The sequence below is a fragment of the Panicum virgatum genome, chromosome 9N (assembly GCF_016808335.1).
Source record: "Panicum virgatum strain AP13 chromosome 9N, P.virgatum_v5, whole genome shotgun sequence".
NCBI classification, from domain to species: Eukaryota; Viridiplantae; Streptophyta; class Magnoliopsida; order Poales; family Poaceae; genus Panicum; species Panicum virgatum.
Genome location: NC_053153.1, coordinates 9,750,452 through 9,774,879, shown reverse-complemented (window position 1 = coordinate 9,774,879; position 24,428 = coordinate 9,750,452). Strand labels below are relative to the sequence as shown.

The following is a 24,428-nucleotide window of genomic DNA, read 5'->3' as shown; positions in this document are numbered from 1 at the left end:
CTCAATCATGCATGTAAATTGTCTCACAAGCAGATAAATTTGTATGCATGGGTTACAGAACCCCACTTGCTGGGATTAGTGATTGCAAGTGTGGGTTTAAGAAATCTGTGGAGTGGGATGAGATCAGATGCTTTGGCTAATAAACAAGTCTTAATTGTTACCACCAGAGAAAGGTAGCCTAGGTAGGCTTTGGTTGACTAAACAACTTAGTTGTCAAGACACTTAGGTGTGATGTGCTGTGATACAGAAATATAAGATTGTCCTATTAGTATTATTTTCCGTAGCTGCAGTTGTGATGGAGTTCACATGGAAATTAGGCAATCATGTTGTCATCTGAAGATTTGTTGGTTTCAGCAAGCTCCCACCATTAGTAGTCATGTAGAACAAAGAGATGAATTGTTGGGGTAAATGGGCGAGGGCTAAGAACAGCGGTTTCACAAGTCCAAAGAATTTCCTATAATCTTTCATATAGTGGTAAGTTTGGATAATAATGAATCGCATTTAAGTGGACACTGTAAAGTTAATATTTATTTTAATGTCCTTTTTTTATAATTTTCTATTAATTTCTGGACAAATTATACATAGGGATATCGATTAAGACTGAGAAAGAAATACATAAAGATTGGTTACTTACAATCGCAGTCCATCAACAATTTGCAAAGTTTCTCAACAATAACAAAAGACATGTCTTGAGTAAGCTTAAATGACATGTAACCAAGAAAGCCACGAAAGGTAACAACCGAGCACATTTATTTATTTTTATGCTTGTATGCGAGTAAACAAAGAGCACAACTACATCTCGATCCTGTGACAACTGACAACAAAACTCACATGTCAAAAACTACAAGCAAAGGGTCCATCAAGTTGCGGCTAACCCAACTTGTTGGACCCTCAAAAAAACAAAGGAAGAGGCACCCCTACTGTACTTCCGAATCAAGGCTTGCAAAGTCCCCCTCAGAGCTGAAAAAAGATGGCACCATTTTCTCCACAATCGAAGCTTTTTTGGGAGCAGTGTGACTAGGATTGAGAGGACGGCAAAGGTAGGTATTTGTGTTTGAAAAACACTATCCTCTCATGGAAGAAACAAGGTGAAAGGGCAACATACTGGCAAAGGGGAGAAAGAAAAAGGTGGAAAAATTAGGTTTTGTAAAAGTCAAACTCCCCGGCCTATAACAAGCCCTAGAAAAAAGACAGGTCTCTGATTTTTTTTTACACTCTACTCCCTCCTAAAAACATGGAGTGACAAGATCAAACCATGTAAAAATGGAGGGAGAGAAAATAGGATAGGGTAGGTAACTAGGTAATTCATCTGCACCCATGCAGCAAAAACCAGTGGAAATGGCTATCTTTGGGGGGCACTGTGGGGGGACTGCAAGCAACTCTCTTCGGAAGCATGGCAAGGAAGAACCTAACCATTAGCCTCGAATCCTCGAGGCTGATGGGAAAAAGTTGGCCTAGATTAAGCTTTGTCTGATCAGGAGCTCAACCCTTCAGAAAGATGATTTAAACGCTTGATTTAGCTTCTTGACAATATCCTTGACAGACAAGCAGAAGTCGTCACCAGCCTGCAGAGAAAACACCAGATGAATTAGCACATGTGAACTGAAGAAGAAGGTGGCATGCATGGCAGACAGAGTGGTTGAGCTGACTCACCATGGCCATGACGGTGATGTCGAGGGTGGAGGTGGTGAAAGGGAGCACATTGGTGTTCATGATAGTGAGGCCGAGGCGCTCGACCTCGGACAGCGCGGAGATGAGCGCGCCCTTGCGGTTCTCGCAGTGGATCCTGATCAGCACCGTGCGGTCCGACACCCGGGCCTCGATCTCCGGCAGTGTGCCTGCAGCTTCAGTGCCCACGAAGTTCTCGTCGCAGGACGAGCCGTCGTCGTCGTCGGCAGACAGCTGGGACTTCTTGACTAGCACCGCCGCCTCCACCGGCCGCCGGCGAGCCTCATCCTCCAGGCCCTTCACCTGGTCCTGCAGCTGCTTCACATACTTGATCGCGTCGCCGAGCACTGACGCCTTGTCCATCTGCGAGCAACGCCCCCTCAAATCAGTTAGTTGACAGGAGCTAGTTGACTGATCACGGCCTGTCACGTCGCCATGGATTTGGGCGTGCGTACCTTCTTGAGGCCAGGGACGATCTTGGAGAGGGCGATGAAGCGCTGGCTGAGCTTCTCGCGGCGCTTCCGCTCGGCCAAGATGTGGTCCTGGTTCTGGGAGGCCGGCCGGGTGGTGGCCGGGGCTGGCACCTTGGCGACCTCGGCGACCATGGCGTCGTAGCTCCGTTTGGCCGGGCGCTCCTGGTGGAACGCCGTCGCGCCGGCGTCCACCACCTCCTGCTTGGGCGCCTTTGCAGGCGCGCCACAGTAGGGGGCGCTGGGCAACTGGTGCGTTTCGGCCTTGGCGAAGGCGTGGCCGCCGAAGGAGAGGATGGTCGGGGATGAGGAGTCCGCGGGGGATCCCTGCTCCGTGATGCACGAGTCCCAGCTGGTGTTGACCTTGGCCGCCTTGCGAGGGCGGTGCTCCGCCGCCGCCGCGGGCTGCTGCAGCGGCATCAGCGCCGCCGCCAAGGCCTGGTCCACCTCCCCCTGGCCGAACGCCACGGCGATCTGCTGCTCCGTGTACTGCTCCAGCAGCCCATCCGACTGCCACTGGTGGAAGAAGCTCGGCTCGTCTATCACCTGCGCACCAAGAAACCATCAGTATTCAGGCACGGAGGCAAGCAGGCAATCGACACGAGATGGCTAGCAGGCAGGCTGGCTGGTGATGAACTCACCATGTTGGAGAACCACTGAGTCGCCATCTGCAGACTTCTTGCTTGGGATTGGGACGCCCTGCTTCCAAACCGAAATCCAAAGGACTGCTAGTGCTGTAGGCTACTAGCTGCTTGAAGCTCAACAAGTCCTGCAGAACACGCATGAACAGAAAGGGTCAGAGAGGAGACCACTGCAACTGCATTCGTGCAACCGATCCGAAGACCGAATCCTCCATTGGCACGAGATGCAAGGAGGAGCGAATCTGTCTCTGTCACTGTGATTCGTTCAGCTAGCTGCTCTGTGTGACTGTGTGACATATCATGGAATGAGGGCATGAGGATGGGAGAGAGTGAGACCAACCTGTGGAGATTGGAGAGATGGGGGCGAGGTCTTGGTCCCTTTCCGGAGCACCAATGGGGTTGGGAGAGAATGGGACATGCCCATCCACCTTATATAACCTCTGGGGTTGGGTGGGCGAGACTATTTTAAGCCCTCTTGGTTGGGCTCTGAATGTGAACTTCGTCCCGTTGAGCCGCGAGGAGACTGTGCAAATGGTGGCTCAAGGACCCACCTCCCCCTGCTCTACCTGCCTAGTTTATTGGCCTCTGTCTCTGCATCTGCATTGCGCAGGATCCGGGCAAGTAGGCGATGTCCATTTGATATGGCGTGACTTCATGATGATGTCAGTGCAGATCGTCCAGGGATTGTACAGGAGTTACCATGTTGAACATATTTGTCGTCTTTCGTAGTTGCTGTTTCGCCTTCAGAGCACTGGGTTATTTACTTATTTATTAGTCATGCTGTAGATGTCACTCGAATGATTCATCCCTTTCCAGTTTGCCTTGCTTTGTTTGTTTGTTGATTTCGCTGCATATATCCAGCAGTTGGATATAGAAGGCCGGTTTATAACCTTAATCTTAAAAATATTGTTTGTTGATGCATCCTTCATGTAATTATCCATGAAACTTCTGCCTAGCATCTCCGTCTTGTGAACAAAACATTGTACATCATGGCATAGAAAAAGAAAGGAGGGCGGAAAAATGATCTTTGGTATTAGAAAGCCAATCATTACTACCACAATTTCATTGTTGCCGCTTTTTGGAGATATTTCCTCATCAAACATCCACCTCCAGTCATATCTCGACAAGACTCGCACTACTTTGTTCCTTTTTAAAAAATGGGTACTTTGGAGTCGTTTAAACCGACCGACCGCAATTGTTTTTTTTTCTCAGCCCAGCACTCATCGCAAAAACTGAAAGCTGCACAAATCCGGGTTAATAAGTCGTTTGATCGATCGAAGCAAGTGCATCATTTGCACAAAAATAATGGTCTGAATATATTTTTTATTGCCAGCGCAGCCTGTGGTCTGCCAGAAAGATGCCTCGGTGGATTATGACTTGGGCCCAACTCACATGGGGCCATTGGATGTGAAGTACTTAGACTGACAAGCGGGGATTATGAAATGATCTAACGATGGATTAATCAAGAGATTTGCGGGAGATTTGCTGGGGATTAATTTTAAGATTTGCAGGGGTGGACTCCCAACCGCAGCTAGGTGCGTCGTCGCGCCATTTCGTGGGAGGGAAGGAGGGAGGCTTGCAGAATTTAAAAGGAACCGTTGGGGAAAGTATATATGATCTTGATCTGGCTCCCAACTTTTTGGTAAGAGCTGAGTTACTTACTACTACCACGTTGGCCAATGGTTTGCACTTGTTACAATGGTGTAAGCAGAGGCTTAATTTTCTTTCTGAATGGGTTTAGTGGTGATGTGGGACCCACCTATACGTCGGGCCATATGGTGTTGGTGACTCGAATTTCCAGTTACTTTGTCCACTTTTAGAGGATATGTTTTGCACATACCTTATGACTAAATCGTGGTCTGCAAACTAGGAACTCTGGTTGGAATTTTTTTTTTTGAGCCACCAATTTGGACGGCAAAACTGCACCATATTTATGTCGCGCCTGATTGCGGTGTGGATGCAAATCCTTATGGTTCAGTTGAGCTAGTAATCTGTACTGAATACTAAATCTTGTAAATTTTTACCACAACCCCCTGTCCGAACAGCGCTTCGTTAGATGATTACTGAAACAAAACATTCATTGACGATATTCAGTAGTACAATCATATTACTCCTTCCGTTTTTATTTACATATAGTATTAGGTTTGTCCTAAGTCAAATTTGACTAACTTTGATCAATTCTATAGAAAAATATAGCAACAACTATATTATCCAACATATGCACTATTAACCTACATTTCATGGTGGATTCAATGTTATTATTTCTTTCTATAAATTTGATCTATATTTGTCAAGTTTCACTTAAGACAAACCTAATACAACATTTTAATAAAAACAGGGGCAGTATGTCGTATATACATATAGATGTGCAATTACATGCTGCTTAATTACACTGTAATTGGAAACTCAAATCAGATCGATGCTACCAATAATTTGGTGCTGCATGCCTACAAGCCAGAGCCACTTGACGACTGCTGGAGCTCTACCTGTCGATCAAATGGGGCTCTTTCTTCTTATCTGTAACCTGTGACACAGCAGCGCGGCCACATATAATGGCGCTTCATCCTGATAAGAAACCCCATGCCTCCAATCTCAGGCTCCATGAAGGGCACCCATGCTTCCCTGCGTCTATCTGAATGCGTGACCTTCAGATCCAACCAACTCGCTTCATCATTCAGCTGCTCCCCAAGATTAAACTCAACTCAAAGACGCACGAAGATGCTATATATAATATCCTCATTATTGCTTTTGAGGTTATCCTAATCCTATCCTCCTCATCACCTTCCTGGATGGTTTGTGGGCTTTGGTGCTGCCTTGTCTGTTGCTGCTCCTTTCAAGGCACATGCACACGCGCAGCGATGTGAATTGCATTGGGAATTTGGGATCCCAGTAATAAATAAACAAACCACGCCCAGATCGCCTGGCACTCTGGCAGTAGCTGTATGCGAGCTGACTATGCTCTAGTAGGCGACTCTAGAGATACCAGTAGTTGGGAAACCTTGTTTATTTTTCCAGAAATAATTTTTTTGAACTTAAAAATAAAATTATGAAATGACCCATATACCCTTCATGGTCACTATGATCTTCTAGGGGAGCCCCGTGGACCTTGTCAGTGGATGTGCTGCTAGGCGACGTTCTGAGTGGTACCAGATCCGGATCAGTCATTGTTGTCCATGCTCTTATCGATCGAGCAGTTATAGTCTTCCTCATCGCCCATGTCGCCATGATGGGGATCCAACAGGCACAAGAATACAGCTTATGACGTCGACTGGCTGGACATAATCAGTTTCGATCGGCAGGCCAGATTGATTGATCCTGGAATCAGGGGCATTTTGGTCATTTCACCAGCCAAATGATATGCCATATATATTCTTGCTACGATGTTGTTGTTATTTTTTTGGAGTGGCAAATGAATTCTCTTGCGAGGGAGTTTGATGTGTAAAAGAAGCTCTGTCGAGAATTAAATACCTTACTTAAAGTTTAAACACAAAGAAAATGATGCAGCCCGGTGACTTGTTTCCATTTGCATTGACCAAGACCAGCAAGCAGATCAGCATGGGCATCCTAGGCAACCGGAACTCTTGTAGCATTGAGGAGCACATGGACACATGGTGAATCCATTCGGTCACGTTATGGTTATGCGTGTGCTCTGCTGCTGCGTGGTTACGCGAGGAAGATTCATGGACGCTTCAAGTAGGAATCCACCAAAAGTGAGGGGCCCCGAAGGAAAAGTTGCCCGGCTGGTCAAGTCAAAGAAGCTAGGGCTGGTATGGTATTGGTATGCAACGACGGAGATTTTTATTTGTAGAGTCCCATATTCGTTCACAGATTTATAAATTTGGCTATAGTTTAAGACCAGCTAGCTAGCGGCTCAAATAAACCCAAGGAATCGTTGGGTTGGTGGCGAAAGAAATTCTAGCCAGTAGCTGACCAGTTGTGGATGCGAGCACACGCGAGAGCAATGATGATATATAAATTCCGTTCTTTTGTATGCTTTCATACTTATAGTACATCAATAATCTAAGAAATTTTTCTGTAGGGTTGTCTTTTTTCTTACATTCAGACTGACTTCAACAGACAGTGCAAACGTATTTTTGCCTCACCTCGGAGTACTGTGCATCATGAAATCGGCGTCCAACAGAGAAGGAATCGGCGCGATGCATTTTGCCTTCGAGGAGAGAGGAGATGTAAAAATACATCCCCTCTCTCCTCGAATGCATCCGGCGTGTCCTGGGCGGCGGATGCGGGGCGGGCAGCGCGGGGCTCCTCGGCCCGAGGCTCCGGCGGCAGGGCTCGCGCGAAGGTCTTCGCGGCGGCGGGCCTCGCGCAGAGGTTCGCGCGCGGCAGCGAAGACCATGGAGGGGCGGCCGGAGCGGGCGAAATGGCCACGGCGAGCAGGAGCCCGCGCGCCATGGCGAAGGCGCCGTCCCGGCCCCTGCCCCTGCCCCCGGCGGCGGGGTTGCTCGGCCCGGGGCCGCCGCGGCCTTGGGCGGGCGAGCGACGCTGCGGACCGCAGGAGCTCCGCGCTGCGCGGCCTTGGGCTGGCGGCGTCGGCCTCGGCGGGCCGGACTTGGAGCTCGGGGGCGCCGCCCACTGGAGATCGGCGGCGGGCGGCACGGAGGAGCTTCAATCGGCGTGGAGGGCGGCGCGGAGGAGCTTCAATCAGCGCGGAGGACAGGAGCGAGAGGCCGCCGCTGTGGGAGGTGACGAGCGTGCCCCCGCAGGCAGCGAGCGCCGGGACGCGGCTGCGGCTGACGTCGAGGTAGTCGCGGTTGAAGCAGCCGGGCGCGGCCCAGGCGCGGACCCGGCCGCTGCCGGAGGCCGTGAAGAGGAGGCCCCGGGCGACGGCCAGCGCGTGCACGTCGCCGTCGAGGCGGTGCAGCGCGGCGAGGCAGTGGTAGATGGCGACGCGGCGGCGCGCGGCGGCCACGACAGCCCCTCCCCTGTGCGGCCGTGGCCATGGGGGCGGCAAGCGGCGCGGAGGAGCAGAGGACCCGAATGGCCGGCGGGGAGCAGAGGAGCACGAGGAGCAGAGGACCCGAATGGCCGGCGGAAGTGTCTGACTGCATTTGCCTCTCCAACTGTTGGAGAGACTAAAAAAATGCACAGTTTTAACTACTATTCACGAAAGGCAATTCCCATTTGCCTCTCCGATTTGCAATTTTGCTGTTGAAGTCAGTCTCAGCAAGTTAAGGAGCATGCGCAAACGTTTCACCATCTTCGGTCCAAACCAAAATGTGGTCAACAGTAAGTGAAACATCTCATCTACACGTTTCTCAGCCACATGCCTTCAGTTTTTAACATTGCTATATCCTTTTGTTTATTTAAAAAAAAGTGATTCTTGTCCTCTAGCTCCATCTGAGTCCCCGTGTTTGGTTTGGTGTGTAAAAGTTTTCGCGAAATTTTTTGGCTCTTTGACCACTAATTTAGAGTATTAAATAAAGTCTAATTACAAAACCACATCTACAACCCCCATGTAAATCGCGAGACGAATCTAATGAGACCTTTGACCGCGTGATTAGAGGGTGGTACTGTAGCGTCACTGTAGCAAATGATCAATTAATTACCGTCATTAGATTTGTCTCAAAAAATTACACTCATCCCTAAAAATGTTTTGCAAATAGACTTCATTTAGGCCCTGTTTAGTTCCCTTTACATGTAAACGCAAAAAAAATTGCGACAGAATCTAGCTAATTTGAAGTACTAAATGAAGTCTATTTATAAAACTTTTTACACAGATGGGTTGTAAATCGCGAGACGAATCTAATGATGCTAATTAATCCATGATTAAGCAATAATTAACGGATGGTACTGTAGCATCACTGTTGCAAATCATGAATTAAGTAGGCTCATTAGATTCGTCTCGTGATTTACAGCTCATCCATGCAAAAAATTTTGCAAATAGACTCCATTTAGTACTTCAAATTAGTAAGATTCCTTCGCAAAATTTTACGTTTTTGCGTTTACAGGGTGGAAACTAAACAGGGTCTTAGTACTCCATGCATACGAGATTTTTTTTCCGAGAAACATGTATGTAGAAATCACTGTAGAAACCAAACACGACCTAAAGATCCCGCTTGTACCAAATTCTTCCACTCCAATTATGAGGTTACAGCACGGTACGGTCAAAAGTGCCTGTCATCTAGAAGGCCGGCTAGTTGGGTAGCGAACTGATCTAGCTTGTCAATTAACCGGTAGATCAGATCCACAGCCTATGGCTGCTGGCCCCATTTTTCCTCCCCTGATGACTAGCGGAGTGCAGTGACTGTCCCTTTCCCGTTCCAGTCCACTCCCCATTTTCTCATGACAGGCAGCCAAGTTGAGTTGTACCGGCCGGCCGGATACGTGATGGACTGTGATAGCATGCCGGGGCTACTGATCAAACACAGCAGCTGTGAGCCTGTGACTGTGAGTGAGATCGATCTGGCACTGGGACTAGCCACCCCACGGGCCACGGCGCCCCGGCTCGATCAATCAGCCGACGCTACCGAAAGCAGCGGGAACCGGCGGTGCGACCGGGTCCGTGGCCACAGGTTCCGCCACAATCTTGGAGGGGAGGCACGCAGGCGCAGCCACGCACCAACCCGACGACGACGCGCCTCCCGTCTCCACTCTCGGGCGCGCAGCCGCTCCCCTGATCGCGGCCGGGCGGAGGAAAAATCGTGGGGATGACGGGCCCCGCGTGTGCCTTTCGCGGGGGGGCCGCACCGCACGCGGGCGTACGGCTGGCTGGGGGGAGGGTGGCTTGACCTTGACCATAGCCGCGGTAGCGTGTGGGCTCGAGCACGAGCGAACAGTTGGGGGCCGAGGGGGGCGCGGCGTGGCGCACGTTTTCCCGGCTGGCTGGGGCTTGCGGCGAGCCCGGCACGGGTTCAGACGGCGGCGTGGCTCTCCCGGATTCTGGGGCGGGGCGGGGCTCTCGCCGCGTCACGTGTGTGCCCAGAGAGGAGGGGGTGCCCAGCTCTGCTCTGCTCTGCTGTGCTGTGCCGCACGCGGTCGCCATCCGCAGACCGCAGGGCCGCGGGGCTTTTGGACCCGGTCGTACTGGGGCTCGATCAAAAGGAAACTTTACCGGTGCCGGAACTTTACAGGGTGATTGCAGCACCGGATTTCGTGTGTGCGAAGTCCGTGACTTTCTCACCGGGGGTACACTAGGTCTTGGCGTTCGGTTGATGGATCCAGAAGGTTTTTGGATCAAAAGTTTGCAGCGTACCATGGCCGTCCGTGCCGACATGAAAAGTTTTAGATTTGTGCGAGCGCGACGCCAAAGTTTTCGCTTTTGAAAAATATACTGCAGGAGAGCGACGTGTCTGGGATATGCTAATGCAAAGTTTGTTGTATCGTGCAAGATCTCGCTCCTCTGCATGTTGCATTTCTCAGACAATGTTGTCATGCTTCCAGCCTTCCATACAACTATACAAGCTCTAAGCTGCTTCTTCTGCCCGGACTCGTCATAGTCCACAATTCTTCTGATGCTTCGTCTGTTGCTTTGTACAGTTTTTATTCTTTTCATTTCCTTTCCTCTGCAAATTTTAACTTGGTTCTGTAATGTGCTTCCTCCTTTTGATGCAAAGGCAAAGCACCTGCCATTTACCGTTCAAAAAGAAAAATCTAGGCTTTCTAACGACGTTTTATTCATTGCTAACATGCACACGTCGCGTACGCTGTCTGTGTCTGGTGCCGTCGTTCAAAAAAAAAAACTGTTCAGATCTCGATGCCAATGAAAAACTATGATATAAGTGTTTCCATGCATTCTAGAAGATGCAGTACTTGATTGAGTTTTCCTTCCTTTTGAAATCCAATTTTTCTATTGGATTTTGTTGCATGGGAATGGGATATCGATAGGTTTGTTTCAAAGAATTGAAGCCTCACATCGTTGCATCAGTCGAGCACATACTTAAGTGGGGCTGTCACTGAAGTTCATTGACTTCTGTGAAAGGGAAGGATGGAGACGTCTGTGTTTTGTTGGTTATCGCACTACATCGATTGATTTCTAATGCCAAGTTGCTATTTTTGGTGCAGAAATCGTCATCCAAATTCCAATCGAATCAGCAATACTAGTTACAGTATCAAATCTTATTTTCTCCTCTTACCTGCAAGCAAAAATTACATATTTGCCCATGCACAAAAAATTAGCTTTGTCCTAAAGCAATAAGTAATAATTTGAAATGGAGAGAGTACACTTTATACCCTCTATATTTTACTATTAACTAGGGAAAATATACATGCCACAGGCACATATTTAATTTTTCTTCCATCAAGCAATGATGTTATTTATTTTCTTTTCAAAAATAATACACATCTTTCTTTTCCTTCCATAGATAATGATGTCAATTATTGTCCTTCCAAAAGAAAAAATGACGTGAATTATGGGGCCAATGTATGTGCAAAGGAAAGTATGTGTATGCTAAAGGAAAGTAATACGTGGGTACAAGAGGTGGGTATAAGAAATTGCTGGTGTAAAAAGTAATAGGATTTTGGTGGAAAACATGGACGAAACCAATCTCCCCCTCCCTTTCGTCAAGCTTTTTGGCATGATAAATGGGGCCTCCGTGAGGGGTACGGTGGGCCTAATCTTAGTGAGAAACATTTTCAATTGTTTCGACTTTTATAGTATAGATAACCGGAGGCTCCTTAGAAACCTCCACGTGAAACCACCTAGAATTCTAGATAGACACTTAAAAATATATAAGTTCTAGAAATTCTCACAAAAATCAGAAGCATCCGACCATCAATCCGACAACTCTAACCATAATAGTCATTGGATCTATTATCTTTCCTAATAAATTACCCACCTCTGCGATTATAAAAATAGACTAAAGTAATCCTCTAAACATGTATCTAAATTACCTACCTCTACCTTTATAAAAAAAATCTAAAAGATCCTCTAATCTTCGTGTAAATTACCCACCTAGAGTACTCCCTACGTTTTTATTTACATGTCATATTAGGTTTGTCCGAAGTCAAACTTAACTAAATTTGATCAAATCTATAGAAAATGTAGAAACAACTATACTATCAACATATGCACTATCAACATATATTTTATGATGGATTCAACGAAACAAATTTGGTATTGTAAATATTATTATTATTTCTATAAATTTGATTAAGATTTGTTAAGTTTGAAATAGGATAAATCTAATACGACATGTAAATAAAAATAAAGGGAGTATATGGTAAGGATCCAAAATGATCCAACTATCGTGGTACAATAGGATTATTTTATTTCCATGTCTATCTTTAGGATTGCTTAACACTCGGATAATCCAATAGTTGCAGTAGTATATATCAACACCAACCAACTAGAAAAGACACACATATGCGACGTCACATGACGATGGCCCCTACTGCCCAATAGGATTTTAAGGCTTCAAAATACAGTTCCAGGAATCCCGGTTCCTGAGTTCGTCGTCGCCTCCTCAAAAAAAAAAAAAAAAAAAATCGCTGCAGGGGATTCGCTATCTGCAGCCGTATCTCAGCACCAAACCAATCCATCATCCATCCAATGTCTTAGCTCCTCCTACGTTGGTTGGCCATTGCAGCCTTGCACTGCACCGCACTGCCTACTGCCAACCTTTTGGCGCCGTGCCGGCGGGAGGGAGAGATCGAGATGCCTCCCGGGCTCCCGGCTTAAAAATGGTTGGGAGATTGTGCCCACATGGTCGGGGATTTCCGGGAGAAATTCTGGGTTGGATGCACATGTGCGGGTGGAATTGTTGGCGCTCGGCACCCGTGGGGAAATTTGGATGGAAGCAACCAGCGGGCGTTGCAAGCTCATAGGGAGCAATCTTGAAGGGACTCTCTCTCATGGCACTGGAGACGTGGCTGCTGTAGTGCGGTGTAGATCACACGTAAGCGGCGATCGATCTTGCTGTTAGGACAGCAAGGGGCTGCTCCCTTCATCCCTTGGGGTCAAAGGAAGCCACAGCCGCGATTTGACTTGGAGCCCCAACTATTAGTTTGTTATAGTAGCTATTCTGGCATTCTCATAAAATAGGGAAACAATGGGTCTTTCAAGGTATAAATCGAGTACTGGCACGTTTATGTTTTCCTTTTCTTTTCCTTGCAAAAGGAGACCCACTTTGTGAAATTGGATGTGCTGGCCTAAAAAAAATGCACTGGACGGAAAAGCAAAAAATAAGGAGTTCTGAACCATGTCTGTTGGCACCTCTTATCTGTAAATAAAAAATATTCTGGATAAGTCTTATGTTTAGTCCTTATTAATAAAATGTGGACATCATATTTCTAAGGCATGTCTGGCATCTCTTTCCTGGAAACAATATACCAAGTCTTATGTTTATTCATGGAAAAAGTCTAAATTACTCCCCTTAAATATAGCTAAAGTCAGGTTAACCTCTAAACTATCATTTGGTTCATTTTACCCCCAAACTATGCTCTTTGGTTCAAATTACCCCCTAATACAATTTATCTTTTTTATTTCTCCATGTATATGTGAAGTTTTAAATCGAAATTTTACAAGATGGTAGTACACACCATAACACATGTTAGAAAAAAATACATCATATTTTTATCATTATTTTGATAGGTTAGGATATTTAATAATAAATAAATCAATATAGTTCAAAATTATATAAAAATAATGATGAAAAATTATAACAATTCGCTGTGATATCCACTACTACCCTGCAAAATTTGAAACTAAAATTCAACTTGTGTATGGAGTAATAAAAAAAAGACAGATTGTATTATGGGGTAAAATGAACTAAACGACATAGTTTAGGGGGTAAATTGAACAAAATAATAGTTTATGGGGTTATTCAGACTTTGTCTATATATACTTTAGGGAGTAAGTTGAACTTTTTTCCATATTAATTCCGTATTAAAAATGCGGACATATTTTGTTATTGCTTAAAAATTTCTGGCCCTCTTCAAATATCTAGCTGTAGCTCAAAAACATGATGCAGATTACACTTTATGATACCATATATATGTCATTTAAGGGCTTAGCAAAAGTTGGGATCACATATGGTTCTTGATAGGGCAGACAAAGTTGATCCATACATGCAAAAGAAACAACTTTGGCCTAATTAAAAGGAATTCTATTGGTCTGATTTAAAATTGTACTAGGAAACCAACATATTGTATGCTATCTGATGGATGGTTATGGGTAGACATCACTTTCACTTTATAACCTTTCCACATTTTAGCGTTCTTTAGTCTCAATTGCAACATGGGGATATCCATCTTAATTAGTATTCTTATTAGAGAATTTAGATGTCCATATCCTGCACAAGTATATATTATCAAGAATGATTGAAGCAAATCCCAATGTGATTTACAAATTGTGTCTTTCTTATGTAAAGAAATCTTAAGCAATATATATATATATATATATATATATATATATATATATATATATATATATATGAACCATGATTTGATTTAGACACACATCTATGAAATGCATGGGAGTATGGGACGACCAATAAAACCATGAGCCAAGAGCCTAAGACATACGTAGACGAGCTGAACCGGGCTTCTCCCCCGTTCAAATTTGGAAATTAGATTGTTTCATATATTTAGTTTCCCCTAGCGGTGCATTTTTCAAGGTAAATCCTTCAACGATGTTTCTTTAAATTAATTTCTGCGGTGATATGCATAACCTCTTTTGAAATCAAGCTGATTTATTAATTAAATTACCCATAAACATCATTATAGATGCGAAGTTGCGTGGAACGGCACATTATCGAAAAGGACAAACGACAACAAACTCCATATCTCCACCTGTGTAGTAAGACCTTGAAGCATAGCGAAGCCGGGATATTGTCGCCTAGCGTAAGCAACAACTGGCAATTGGAATTCTAGTCAAATCTCTGAGATCCAATAATGGATGCCTGGGAAGCAATTTGCTAGTATTTCTGCCAGAGAACTAACAATTCTCATGTATTTATATGCGTATATGTGCCACGCGCACTTGGCCAAGACGTGATCGACGAGCTGTAGCCTTCGCCAGCTGGACCACTTCATAATTAGGTTAGAGATTGGAGTAGCTTAGACAGCCAGGAAATGGGAGCTTTCAGCGCTAATCCTGCCCAGTTGTTAATTGACAGGATCATGTGCAGATCTTTTTGTTTAATCTATAAGTCCTTTAGTTGAGTACCTCTCACATGAGTACAGGGAAAGTGCCATTATAATGCGGTCACGTACGTGACGATCCTGCTGTGGCCAAAGAGTAGAATTGATAAACGTTTTGCATGTCAGCAAGCTGGTGGCGAGTACTACAATATGCAACGATAGCATTACTAGTACTTTTCAAGTAGGTTAATGAGTGAGTGCAATTGCTTGATGGTTTAATTATTTGAGTAGAAAACCAAACAAATTTAGCTCGTAAAGATTAAAAGTAGTGTATGGAGACATGATTAATAAGTGTACTCTCACATGCTGATGCTCTAAAAAGTGGCATCAAGTGCTTTTATAATCCCCTTTCTCGATGCTAACATGTGAGATCCACTGTGAACCGTCCATCAACTTGAAGAGAAATGACTGGCTATTCAATTTTGCGAACAAAAAATATAGAAGTTTGTGAAATTCTCAAAAAAATTAGAAGCATCTGGCCATCAATCTGACAACTCTAATCATAATAGTCATTAGATCTGTTATTTTTCCTAATAAATTACTCACCTCTGTCATTATAAAAATAGATTAAAGTAACTCCCTAAACAAGTATCTAAATTACCCACCCCTACTATTATAAAAAATCTAAAATAATTCCTTAATCTTTGTGTAAATTACCCACATATGCCATTACAAAAATAATGCAAATAACCCCATAAATTTGCATATAAATTATCTAATTATGTCATCATTAAAAGTTAAAGTAACACTTAAATCTGAATCTAAATTATGTAATTATAATAAAAGTGCATCTATATAAAATCCTAAATTACTATTTATATCCTTATAAATATATTATTTATATTATTATTTGTATAAAAGTACTACCCACGATGTGTGTCACCATGTATTCATGTATGATGAAAGATATAAGAATACCAATTCACAAATAAATGATTCAATTAAATATATATATCAAATACAAATAGAGGTGGGATGCAAAATAAAATCTATTGCAACTAGATAATAATACATTTGTGTTTGAGAGTATGTGTTATAATATTTAATAGATGAAAGAGGCGTGAGATAGATATTAACTATAAATTTCATTTTTATATTAATTCTAATTAGCATGTGCGGCAACATGGGTTAATAGGACAGTTCCTCCTAGTTATGTAGGCCCTTAATGCACAAAGATTGGTACCTCTCTTTTTTCCTCGTTCAAAACAATTTAGGCGCATCTCCAAGCTAGATTCCTACATTATTTTCCGTTAGCTTTCCTTCCAAGTTGATCCATGATGCTTTGGAGCTAGCTAGGAAAGCCCATCACACATGATCCATGATGCTGGCTACGGCTATAAGGTGAGGTGACAATGGAATGCACGAGGCATCTCTAAACATGTGCGCTCAAACCTAAAGCATCATCTACACTGCACGTAACATGTCATTTACTCTAAGCGCAGCCAGATATGCTAGTATAAGCAGCATAATTGTACTTGCTTTCTGTATACCTCCAATGGCAACATGCACTACTTTCAACCAGCCCACTTGACACTAAAGAATGCAAAGGTTACAAGAGGCTTTACTGTATTAGATATAATTTAATCTCCGGGGCGACCCAAGATTGGCTTGTTTAAAGCTGCATCATCAGAGCTCTTGGTTAAGATTCCCCCCTGCGAGTCCAAGAGGTGCAGCAGATCTTGGAGATCTCCGAGCGCTGGTTAACAACTGAACCATTTTCTAAGCGCGCCCCGTGGATGCCAGATTTGCTGAAGTGCTAACTGCACGTACACAGCTGGTGAGCTGGAGCATCTATCGTTCGTTGAAGTGTCAGCAACGTTCGAGATTTGTTGTTCGTTCTATGGTCAGAATCCACACATAAATCTATACGCGAAACAATATTCAACCGGGGAATAGGTATGCCATTGGCGGCGATGATACTGATGCTTGTGTGTCAGGCCAACTGGATTTCGTACCGATTCCGCTTGGCAGGCCGGCTTGGCAGGTCGTTTTGTTTATTAGCGCAATTTGGCTAGTTGTGTTAACCAAGTTGCAGCACTATTTTGCTCTAGTTGACACAATGACATTTAACACCACATGAACACCTCATTAGGAGGGGATTTTTGGGTTCAAGTGTGATCTGGGGAATGAGGATGGCAACGCAAGTGGGGAGCATGGCAATCAACAGAGCTAATGCAAGTGCAGGGTTGATCAAGTTGGCAAGAGGTTGCCCTCCTCGTGCTTGCTGCCCGGTGAAACATTGATGCATGTGCCAAAAGGAAATCAGGTGAACAGGCCAAAAGTGACCATGCATTGCTGACCACCCTTGAATCTATAACAAAGACTGATCAAGAAGGTAACAAGTTGGCATGCAAGCAAGACGGTACTTATTAGGGCCAGGCCCGTCCCGAGGCACGTGCGGACTGTGCGACTGCACAAGCCCCCCACGTGCCAAGAACTCCCAAATTAAACCCAACTACTATTACAAAATAATTACAGCCCAGGTTAATCATCCTCAAACTGCATCAGGCCGGTCACTCATCCGGCGATTCGTTGCTCAATGTTCCATTTCCCAATCTCTGATCGGCTTTCGCGACGCGTAAGCTGTGGCACTGGCGACGCACCTTTGGTTGCGGCGCTGGCGCCCTGCACCCCTGCTCTTCCATGCTGTTCAGCTCCATCTACTCCCAAGTCCAAATGTAGCTTAAATAAAAAAAGTCCAAATGTAGCGTGCTGGCAAGCAAGTAGAGGATGGCAGCGCCAATCACCAACGCCCAGCCTGTGCCCCTTCTACCTTGTTCGGCCATGTTGCCGCAGGTTCAAGCGTCCAAGCCATCTCATGCATTTTCTTTTCTTTTATGCTTTCGTTGTTGAATATTGATTAGTGCATCATTTGCTTTTGTTAATGTGGTGTTTAAATTTTATGGGACACTAAAAAATGTTGCTTTTTCTAGTGAAGATTATGCATGGGCATGGTGCTTTTTCAAGTAAAAGTTATCTGTACTGATAATGAATCAGTCTGCATGGTCTTTTTAATTGTGTGGTGGCAAAAATTTGCTGGCCTTACCTTAATGATATCTTTCTTATTGATCTGGGTAGCAACTTTGAACCTATGGCTCGTTGGTGGGTCAGCAATAACAGATATAAAGTTATGAATTGTTGCTTGGCCGCGCTTATGTGGTGCTTATGGAAAACTCGGAATGAAATGTGTTTTCAGGGCAAAAAGTGGCTGGACAAATAAGTGGTGATAAGGAAAATGGTGAACACGTTAAAAAATTGGCGCATTCTGTTCAAGGATGGAGACTTGGCGATGCTGGACCATGTCCTGGAGTCCCTGTACAACAAGCTGCAACAACCACTTCTTCTGGGAATGAGCTCACAGCAGTCGAACTCCCTGGTGGCGACCGTGTCTTCTTCGGCTCCATCTGCTGGGATGGCAACCTCCAGAAGTGTTCAGTTAACAATACCTTTGCATGATGTAGCGGTTACTGCTGAGCAAATGGTGGATGTAATAGGTAGCTGTCATGATGATCGAATTTTTGAACCCCCTTGACCCAGCGCTGTGTTGTGGTGTTCTGTTGCTCGAACTTAAAACTGTGGATGCTTTGTTTCTATGAAATAAAGCGGGGGAACCTTTTCTCTAAAAAAAACACATTAGAGCAATGGTATAGTTCTGGTTCTATCTTATGTTGCTGGAAACTTATAGTGTGAATGATTATTGTTTCATTTTTAGCGCTGGTTCTATCAGCTGGTCGATCTTTCCGCTGGGCTGGCTCAGCGTTCATCTATCACGAGACATCTCGGCGGCAAGTTTGGCGCGGGGTGGGTACACACCCATCACGCGCCGTGCAGAACTTTTGGACGAGAGATCGCCCAGCCCAGGGCGAACAGTGCAGTGCAGGCACAGGCAGACATGCTGCGCGCGCGCCACTCCTGACAAGGATGAACGTGGAGAGGAGTCATGTAGAAGAGAAGGCGACCACAATTGATGAGTCAGCTGCGTGCCTCTACGGCACTTGAACGACGATGCTTACATGCATCATGGTCGCCTCGCCTGGACACAGAGGCGTGGTGTCCGTGTGCTCTGCCAGCCCCGGCTGCACCTCCGGCATCACTCACTCGGTCTAGCAAGTCCGACAGTGCTGGATAGATCAGTACTAGCAAGCCGACGCAAAGATGCATCGAACGAGGCGGCGGCGGGTTGGCGGTAACAGGCCGTTTGTTTCAGCTTCTGGCCGATTTCGAAGGCTCGATTTTAGGAAATCTAAAAGTCAATGACCTTTGGAATCGAGAATTCAGCTAACTATGGATTCTTAATTCTGTATTTTGAAAGTTTTTTGACTTTGTGTCGTGGTGCTGCAAACCACAGCCGGGTGGCGGAAGGCACCCGCCCTAGCCCAGAGGGTGTGTACTCGGGGGTTAGCTAGTCTTAGATCAATCTTCCTCAAGAACTCGATGAACACAACCGGATTTAGAGTGGTTCGGGCCGCCGGAGCGTAATACCCTACGTCCACTGTGTGTTGTATTGCCTTCCACGAGAGTGAGAAGGTGCGAGAGTTTCAGCCTGTCTGGATTGTGGAGATTGTCCTGTGCACTGCGGGCACCTCCCTTTTATATCTCAAGGGGGCGCGTACACGGCTGTTGGATCCCCAACAGGTGGGCCCAACGATGCGATATAAAATAACGAGGTGTTCACACCTTATGGCGTTGTAGGCGAGGGAGATCTCTCTCTTGGATTCGCTCGCCTGCTCCCGGAGCCCTCCGTCCATCATGTCTTGGCGCTGTCTTGTCGAGACGGAGCGCGGCGCAGCTAGTAGCATCGCCTGTTATGTAGCTGAGCGGCTATGTAGGGAGCAGCGTAGGCGGCATGATGGAAAAGTGCCGGGCCGTCGTATCCATTTAATGCGGCAGACGGGCTCTGCGCGGCGCGGCTCAGGCGGCTCCACTGTGCTCCTTGGTAATACGCGGCGCGTAGCGGGGCCTGTCAAAAGGCTGTCTTGTGTACCGCGGTGGCAGAGCACGCCTTGTCCATCGCATTAAATGCGGTAGGTGGGCGAGTCTTCCTGCGGAAGACTCGCGCACAACCCCACGTCTCCGGGACACGTGGCAGCTCCGGACCCCTACACGGTGAGGGGAGTCCGGACGGGCGCAGGAGGCTCCGGACCCCTCTGGGGGTCCGAGGCCCCGGCGGTCAGCTCGGAGCTTCCCTTTTGTGTAGACACGTGGCGTCACCGGACCCATCCTCAGGCGGGGAACGGTCCGGGGCCGTTGGCCTGGTGAGGGAAAAACCTGGCCTGTGGGGCCTGGCTACTCCATCTTTCCCGCGCAGCTACGGGTAACTACGCGGGTCCTGTCTTGCTGCAGTAAGAGTGGGTATCCCTGTTACAGGGTACCGACAGTGGCCCCCGGGCCCACCTTGGGAGAGGTACGAACCCACAGGTGGGGCCACTTCAGCGATTTGGCTCTGCATAGCTTGAAGCTCCTTTCTGCAGGGGTCTCGACCGGCCTTGACCACCCGTCGGATTGGATATTGCCTCATCACGTCGCAACGGATTACTGACTAAGGGCCCCACGATAAGTGGTTCACCTAGTCACACGCGCGACGCTCGGCATTGTTGCGGCCGGAGTAAACGAATCATTTACCACCGGCGCAGCTCCCGAAAAGCTCGGCCGCGCCTACGATTAATGCGCGCACGTCGGCTCGGCTTCCGCCTTGCTTTACGCGCGTGGGCGACGGTTCGGATCCCGCCTTTTCGCACCCTCGTTGATTACCCACCCTCCTTGACAGGTGGGCCTGGGCCCCCACGTCATGGACTGGGCGGCTAACTCCGGGTGCGGGCGTCGCTTGAGTTCCGGCGACGGTTCCGGGGCGCGCTGGTTGAGTCAGGCTTTATAGCGGGGCATACCGCATTCCACGGTTGCTTTCCCGCATTCGTCTTCTTCCTCCAGCCTTTGCGCCCCTTTGCCTCCGAGCCTTCCTCGCTCTTCTCTCCCCCCTACACAAGCTCCTTCCTCACCCACCAAGAGATGGCGTCCCTTGTTCATCCCCGTCGCTTCCAGACAGAGGGAGAACTGAACACAGTGCGCCGCCTGCTTGGGTGGAGTGCTCAGGAGACCGGCTGGGGCGTGCGAGCAGGCTCGGTTCCCCTTGGCAACCTCCGCGCCGGGGAGTTCGTGCTATTCACCTCGCACATCTCCGCCGGCGTGGGACTGCCGATTTCTTCATTCTTGCTGCTGCTGCTGGAAGACTTCGGCCTCCAACTTCAGCATCTGACACCGCACTCCCTCCTCCTGACGTCCATCTTCGTGCACCTATGCGAGATGTTCGTAGGAGTTCGGCCCTGCGTCATCCTCTTCCGCTACTTCTTCATTCTGGTGAGGTCCGGAAGGAGCAGGGACGAAGTGGGAGGGTACTACTTCCAGATAAGGAGCGACCTGCCGACTCCTTACATTCCCGGCCTTGCTGGCGGAAGGTGGGAGGAGTGGCGTAGGGATTGGGTGATCGCCACCACCGAAGCCAACGAGCGCCTTGCCCTGCCGACCGCGGGGCCCGCCACCGACAAAGCATCTTGGAGGGCCAAGCCGTCACTGCAGCCGGAGTTCGACTCCGTGCTGGACAAGATCAGGTCGCTGGCGGAGAGCGGCCTCACCTCATGGCACGTGCTCGGCGACTTCGTGAAGCGGCGGATCGCCCCCCTGAAGCAGCGGCCACGACCGGCGTGGAGCTTCACCGGCCTCAACGACTGCAGCAGGACCCACCGCGGGGAGGGAAGCGACCTGACCCAGGAGGCCTTGGAGGTCTTGGTGCGGAACGTGACGGGAGACACCTTCATCCCGGAGAACCTGATCCCCCCGCAGGGCATAGTCCCCCTCTGCGAGGACTCCGCGAGGGTGGCAGTGCTGGCAACCCTGCCGACTCTGGACGACGGGGGACTGGCCCCACGCCAGACCGGAGGCGACGCGAACCGCGGGCTCCGGATCCCTGGCACGTCCGGGGATCAGGCTACGCTGGGCGCTGCGGGGTCCGGCGTCACTACGAAGGGGAAACAGGCCGCGGCTAGCAGCGCGGCCGCGGCCGGTTCTAGCCAGGCTCAGAGCAGCTCCGGTGCGTCGTCGGGGGACGCAGGCCGGCGGAGGCTACTCCGGGGCGACGGGACCCTGGTCTCGGAGCCCGCCGCGAAGCGCCAGAGATCTTCTGAAGGCGCAGGCCAAGGTAGCTCCCGGGCTGCCGGCCCCCACGGGTCCTCTAGCGCAACTGGACCACCACCATCGCCGCCGAGGAGCTCATCGCGCCGGCAGCGAGAGCAGCAGCAGCAGGAGCAGCCGCAAGAGCAGCGGCAGCAGGCGCACGGACGGCAGCAGCAACAACAGGTGCGACCCCGGGTTGCGCCCATGCCGCAGCCGCAGGAACAGCAGCAACGGGTGCAGGCCCGGGTTGCGCCTGTATTGCAGCTGCACGGGCAACAACAGCAACAGCAACAGCAACAGCAGCAGCCACAAGAGAAAAGGCCCGGGCTCCGGGGACGCTGGGTACCCGGTACTGTTGGGTTAGTGTCATCCTGCTCTCCTTGCCTGTGTTGGTGTTCTGTTTGTTTTTGTTGATGGCTTTTCTGCTTTGCTACCAGGGCTTCCCGCCCCAGCGGTTCTTCTACCACCGTTGGCACATCAGCAGGTGCCCGGGCGGCGGCGACCTCGGCATCGACAGCGACGGTGGCAGCAGGTGCGGGACCCTCAGGTACGGCGTCCTGCTGCTTACTTCGTGGCACATGATGCGATGCTGACTGTCATGCCATTTCCAGACTCTGCAGTGCTCAGTGCAGCAGCGGCGGCGGCGGTGGCGCCGGTGCTGGGTGCAGCCGCACCCGACACGGTGGTGGAGGTGCCAGTGCAGAGCGCAGCCGCTCCTGACACTTCGGTGGAGGGGGCACCCGATGCGGCCGCGTCCGCTACGGCAGCAGCGGGAGTGCCGGAGTTAGGCTCGGCCGCGCCCGACTCGGCGGCAGCGGGGCGCCAGAGCTGGGTCCGGCCGCGCCCGACTCGGCAGCAGCAGCGGGGGCGCCGGAGCTGGGTCCGGCCGCGCCCGACTCGGCAGCAGCAGCGGGGGCGCCGGAGCTGGGTCCGGCCGCGCCCGACTCGGCAGCAGCAGGAGCGCCGGAGCTGGGTCCGGCCGCGCCCGACTCGGCAGCAGCAGGGGCGCCGGAGCTGGGCTCGGCCGCTCCCGACTCGGCAGCAGCAGGGGCGCCGGAGCTGGGCTCGGCCGCTCCCGACTTGGCAGCAGCGGGGGCGCCGGAGCTGGGTCCGGCCGCGCCCGATTCGGCGGCGGCGGAGGCGCCGGAGACAAGTGCCGCAGCGGAAGCCCCTACCTCCAGCTCCGGTCCTGTTGCGGAGGAGGAGTTGGAGGTGGTGTTTGGCAGACGGCTCCTGCAGCTCCAATCCCCGGAGGAGGATGCGACTCCGCTTCCTCAGGTGCTGTTGCGAGTTCGGCGGTCGATCGAAGAGGCAACCTCCTCCGCCGAGGCGGCCTTCCGGCGGGAGTGGTCTGCACTGGAGAGCGAGCGCCAGCGCCTCTCCGACTGGCACACCCGCCTGGAAGCGCACACGAAAGCAGAAGCCTCCCGCGCTGCGGAAGCTCGGTCGAAGCTCAAGTCGGACCAAGAGGCCTACCGAGCCAGCCTTAAGAAGGTGTTTGACCGAGAGCTCGCAGTGTCGACCCGGGAGAAATCCTTGGCGCAGCGGGAGCAGGACTTCACCCTGGAGGTTGTTGGCTTCGCTGCTCAGCGGTCCGACCTCGAGGCTCAACTCGCAGTTCAACAGTCCGAGCTGGAGACTCGCAGCGAGGACCTCGAGTTCCGGAGGCAGGAGCTCGACGTCTTCTCTGCGACTCTGCAGGGATGGCGCGAGCAACTGCAGGAGAGAGCCAGCCAGCTGGCTGCCGACGAGGCGGATCTGGAGGAGGGCCGGAAGTCCCTCGCTAAGCGGGAGGCTCACGCCACCGGCATAGAGAAGGAGCTCGGGCGCCAGCGAGACTCGCTCAAGAAGCAGAAGGCATCGGTGGAGCAGAGGGAGGCCAAGCTCGAGGAGAGGTCCCGCGAGCTCGAGGAGAGGTCCCGCGAGGTGGAGGTGGCCAAAGCGACCCTGGACACCCGGGTGCAAGAGGCTGTCCGGGAGGTGGTCCAGAAGCACCAGGAAGACCAGCGCGCTGGAGCTCAGCGGATTGCTGACTGGGCGGCCGAAGCGAGCCTCGCACTGGTGCCATTTGGAATGAGCCCGATCCAGGTGGCGGAGCCGCCAGCTTCGATAGCTGACGCCCTCCCAGTATTGAGCTCTGCTTCGGACAGGCTCCAGCGCCTGGGGCCGGTCCTTACTGGACAGCTTGAAACCGAGGGCCGCGAGCTGATCCGGATGGTGGCGGAGCACATCCTGACCTGCCTCCGGAGCCACGACCCGGCCATCTCGCTGGCGCCCGTGGTCGATGGCCCTGTAGCAGAGACGGAGGCCGCCGCTCAGGACAGCGTGCGGGAGGTCGTTGACTTCGTCGCCGCCTACTTCAAGCGAGAGCCTGCGGACCCTT

At 49.5% G+C, this 24,428-nt stretch overlaps 2 protein-coding genes across 3 annotated transcripts; both read right to left on the bottom strand.

Moving 5' to 3' along the window:
• Positions 1-728: 728 nt before the first annotated feature.
• On the bottom strand, positions 729-3,239 carry LOC120692430 (transcription factor bHLH18-like). Of its 2 annotated transcripts, XM_039975727.1 has the most exons (5): positions 3,120-3,239; positions 2,780-2,907; positions 2,124-2,684; positions 1,654-2,031; positions 729-1,565 (listed from the first exon to the last, which is right to left on the bottom strand). In XM_039975727.1, exons 2-5 carry the CDS (start codon positions 2,804-2,806, stop codon positions 1,491-1,493), a joined length of 1,041 nt encoding a protein of 346 aa, XP_039831661.1. In that variant the 5' UTR covers positions 2,807-2,907; positions 3,120-3,239; the 3' UTR covers positions 729-1,490. The 2 variants fall into 2 exon arrangements, with proteins under 2 accessions (XP_039831661.1, XP_039831660.1); XM_039975726.1 differs by having other exon boundaries at positions 2,780-3,130.
• A 2,664-nt stretch (positions 3,240-5,903) lies between these two features.
• Positions 5,904-9,782, bottom strand: LOC120688692 (nascent polypeptide-associated complex subunit alpha, muscle-specific form-like). The gene is made up of 4 exons (XM_039971081.1): positions 9,364-9,782; positions 7,291-7,860; positions 6,019-6,094; positions 5,904-5,915 (listed from the first exon to the last, which is right to left on the bottom strand). Exons 1-4 carry the CDS (start codon positions 9,780-9,782, stop codon positions 5,904-5,906), a joined length of 1,077 nt encoding a protein of 358 aa, XP_039827015.1.
• Between the last annotated feature and the right edge of the window lie 14,646 nt (positions 9,783-24,428).

Coding starts and splice junctions, on each gene's coding strand:
- LOC120692430 (XM_039975727.1), bottom strand. CDS start 2,806: ATGGCGACTCAGTGGTTCTCCAACATG. Junction 2,685..2,779: donor CTCAGTGGTTCTCCAACATG/GTGAGTTCATCA, acceptor CTTGGTGCGCAG/GTGATAGACGAGCCGAGCTT. Junction 2,032..2,123: donor TCGTCCCTGGCCTCAAGAAG/GTACGCACGCCC, acceptor CGTTGCTCGCAG/ATGGACAAGGCGTCAGTGCT.
- LOC120688692 (XM_039971081.1), bottom strand. CDS start 9,782: ATGGCGACCGCGTGCGGCACAGCACAGCAGAGCAGAGCAGAGCTGGGC. Junction 7,861..9,363: donor GGGAGGCGCGTCGTCGTCGG/GTTGGTGCGTGG, acceptor TCTCTCCAACAG/TTGGAGAGGCAAATGCAGTC. Junction 6,095..7,290: donor CGCAGCGCGGAGCTCCTGCG/GTCCGCAGCGTC, acceptor CCCTGATTCCAG/GATCAATCAATCTGGCCTGC.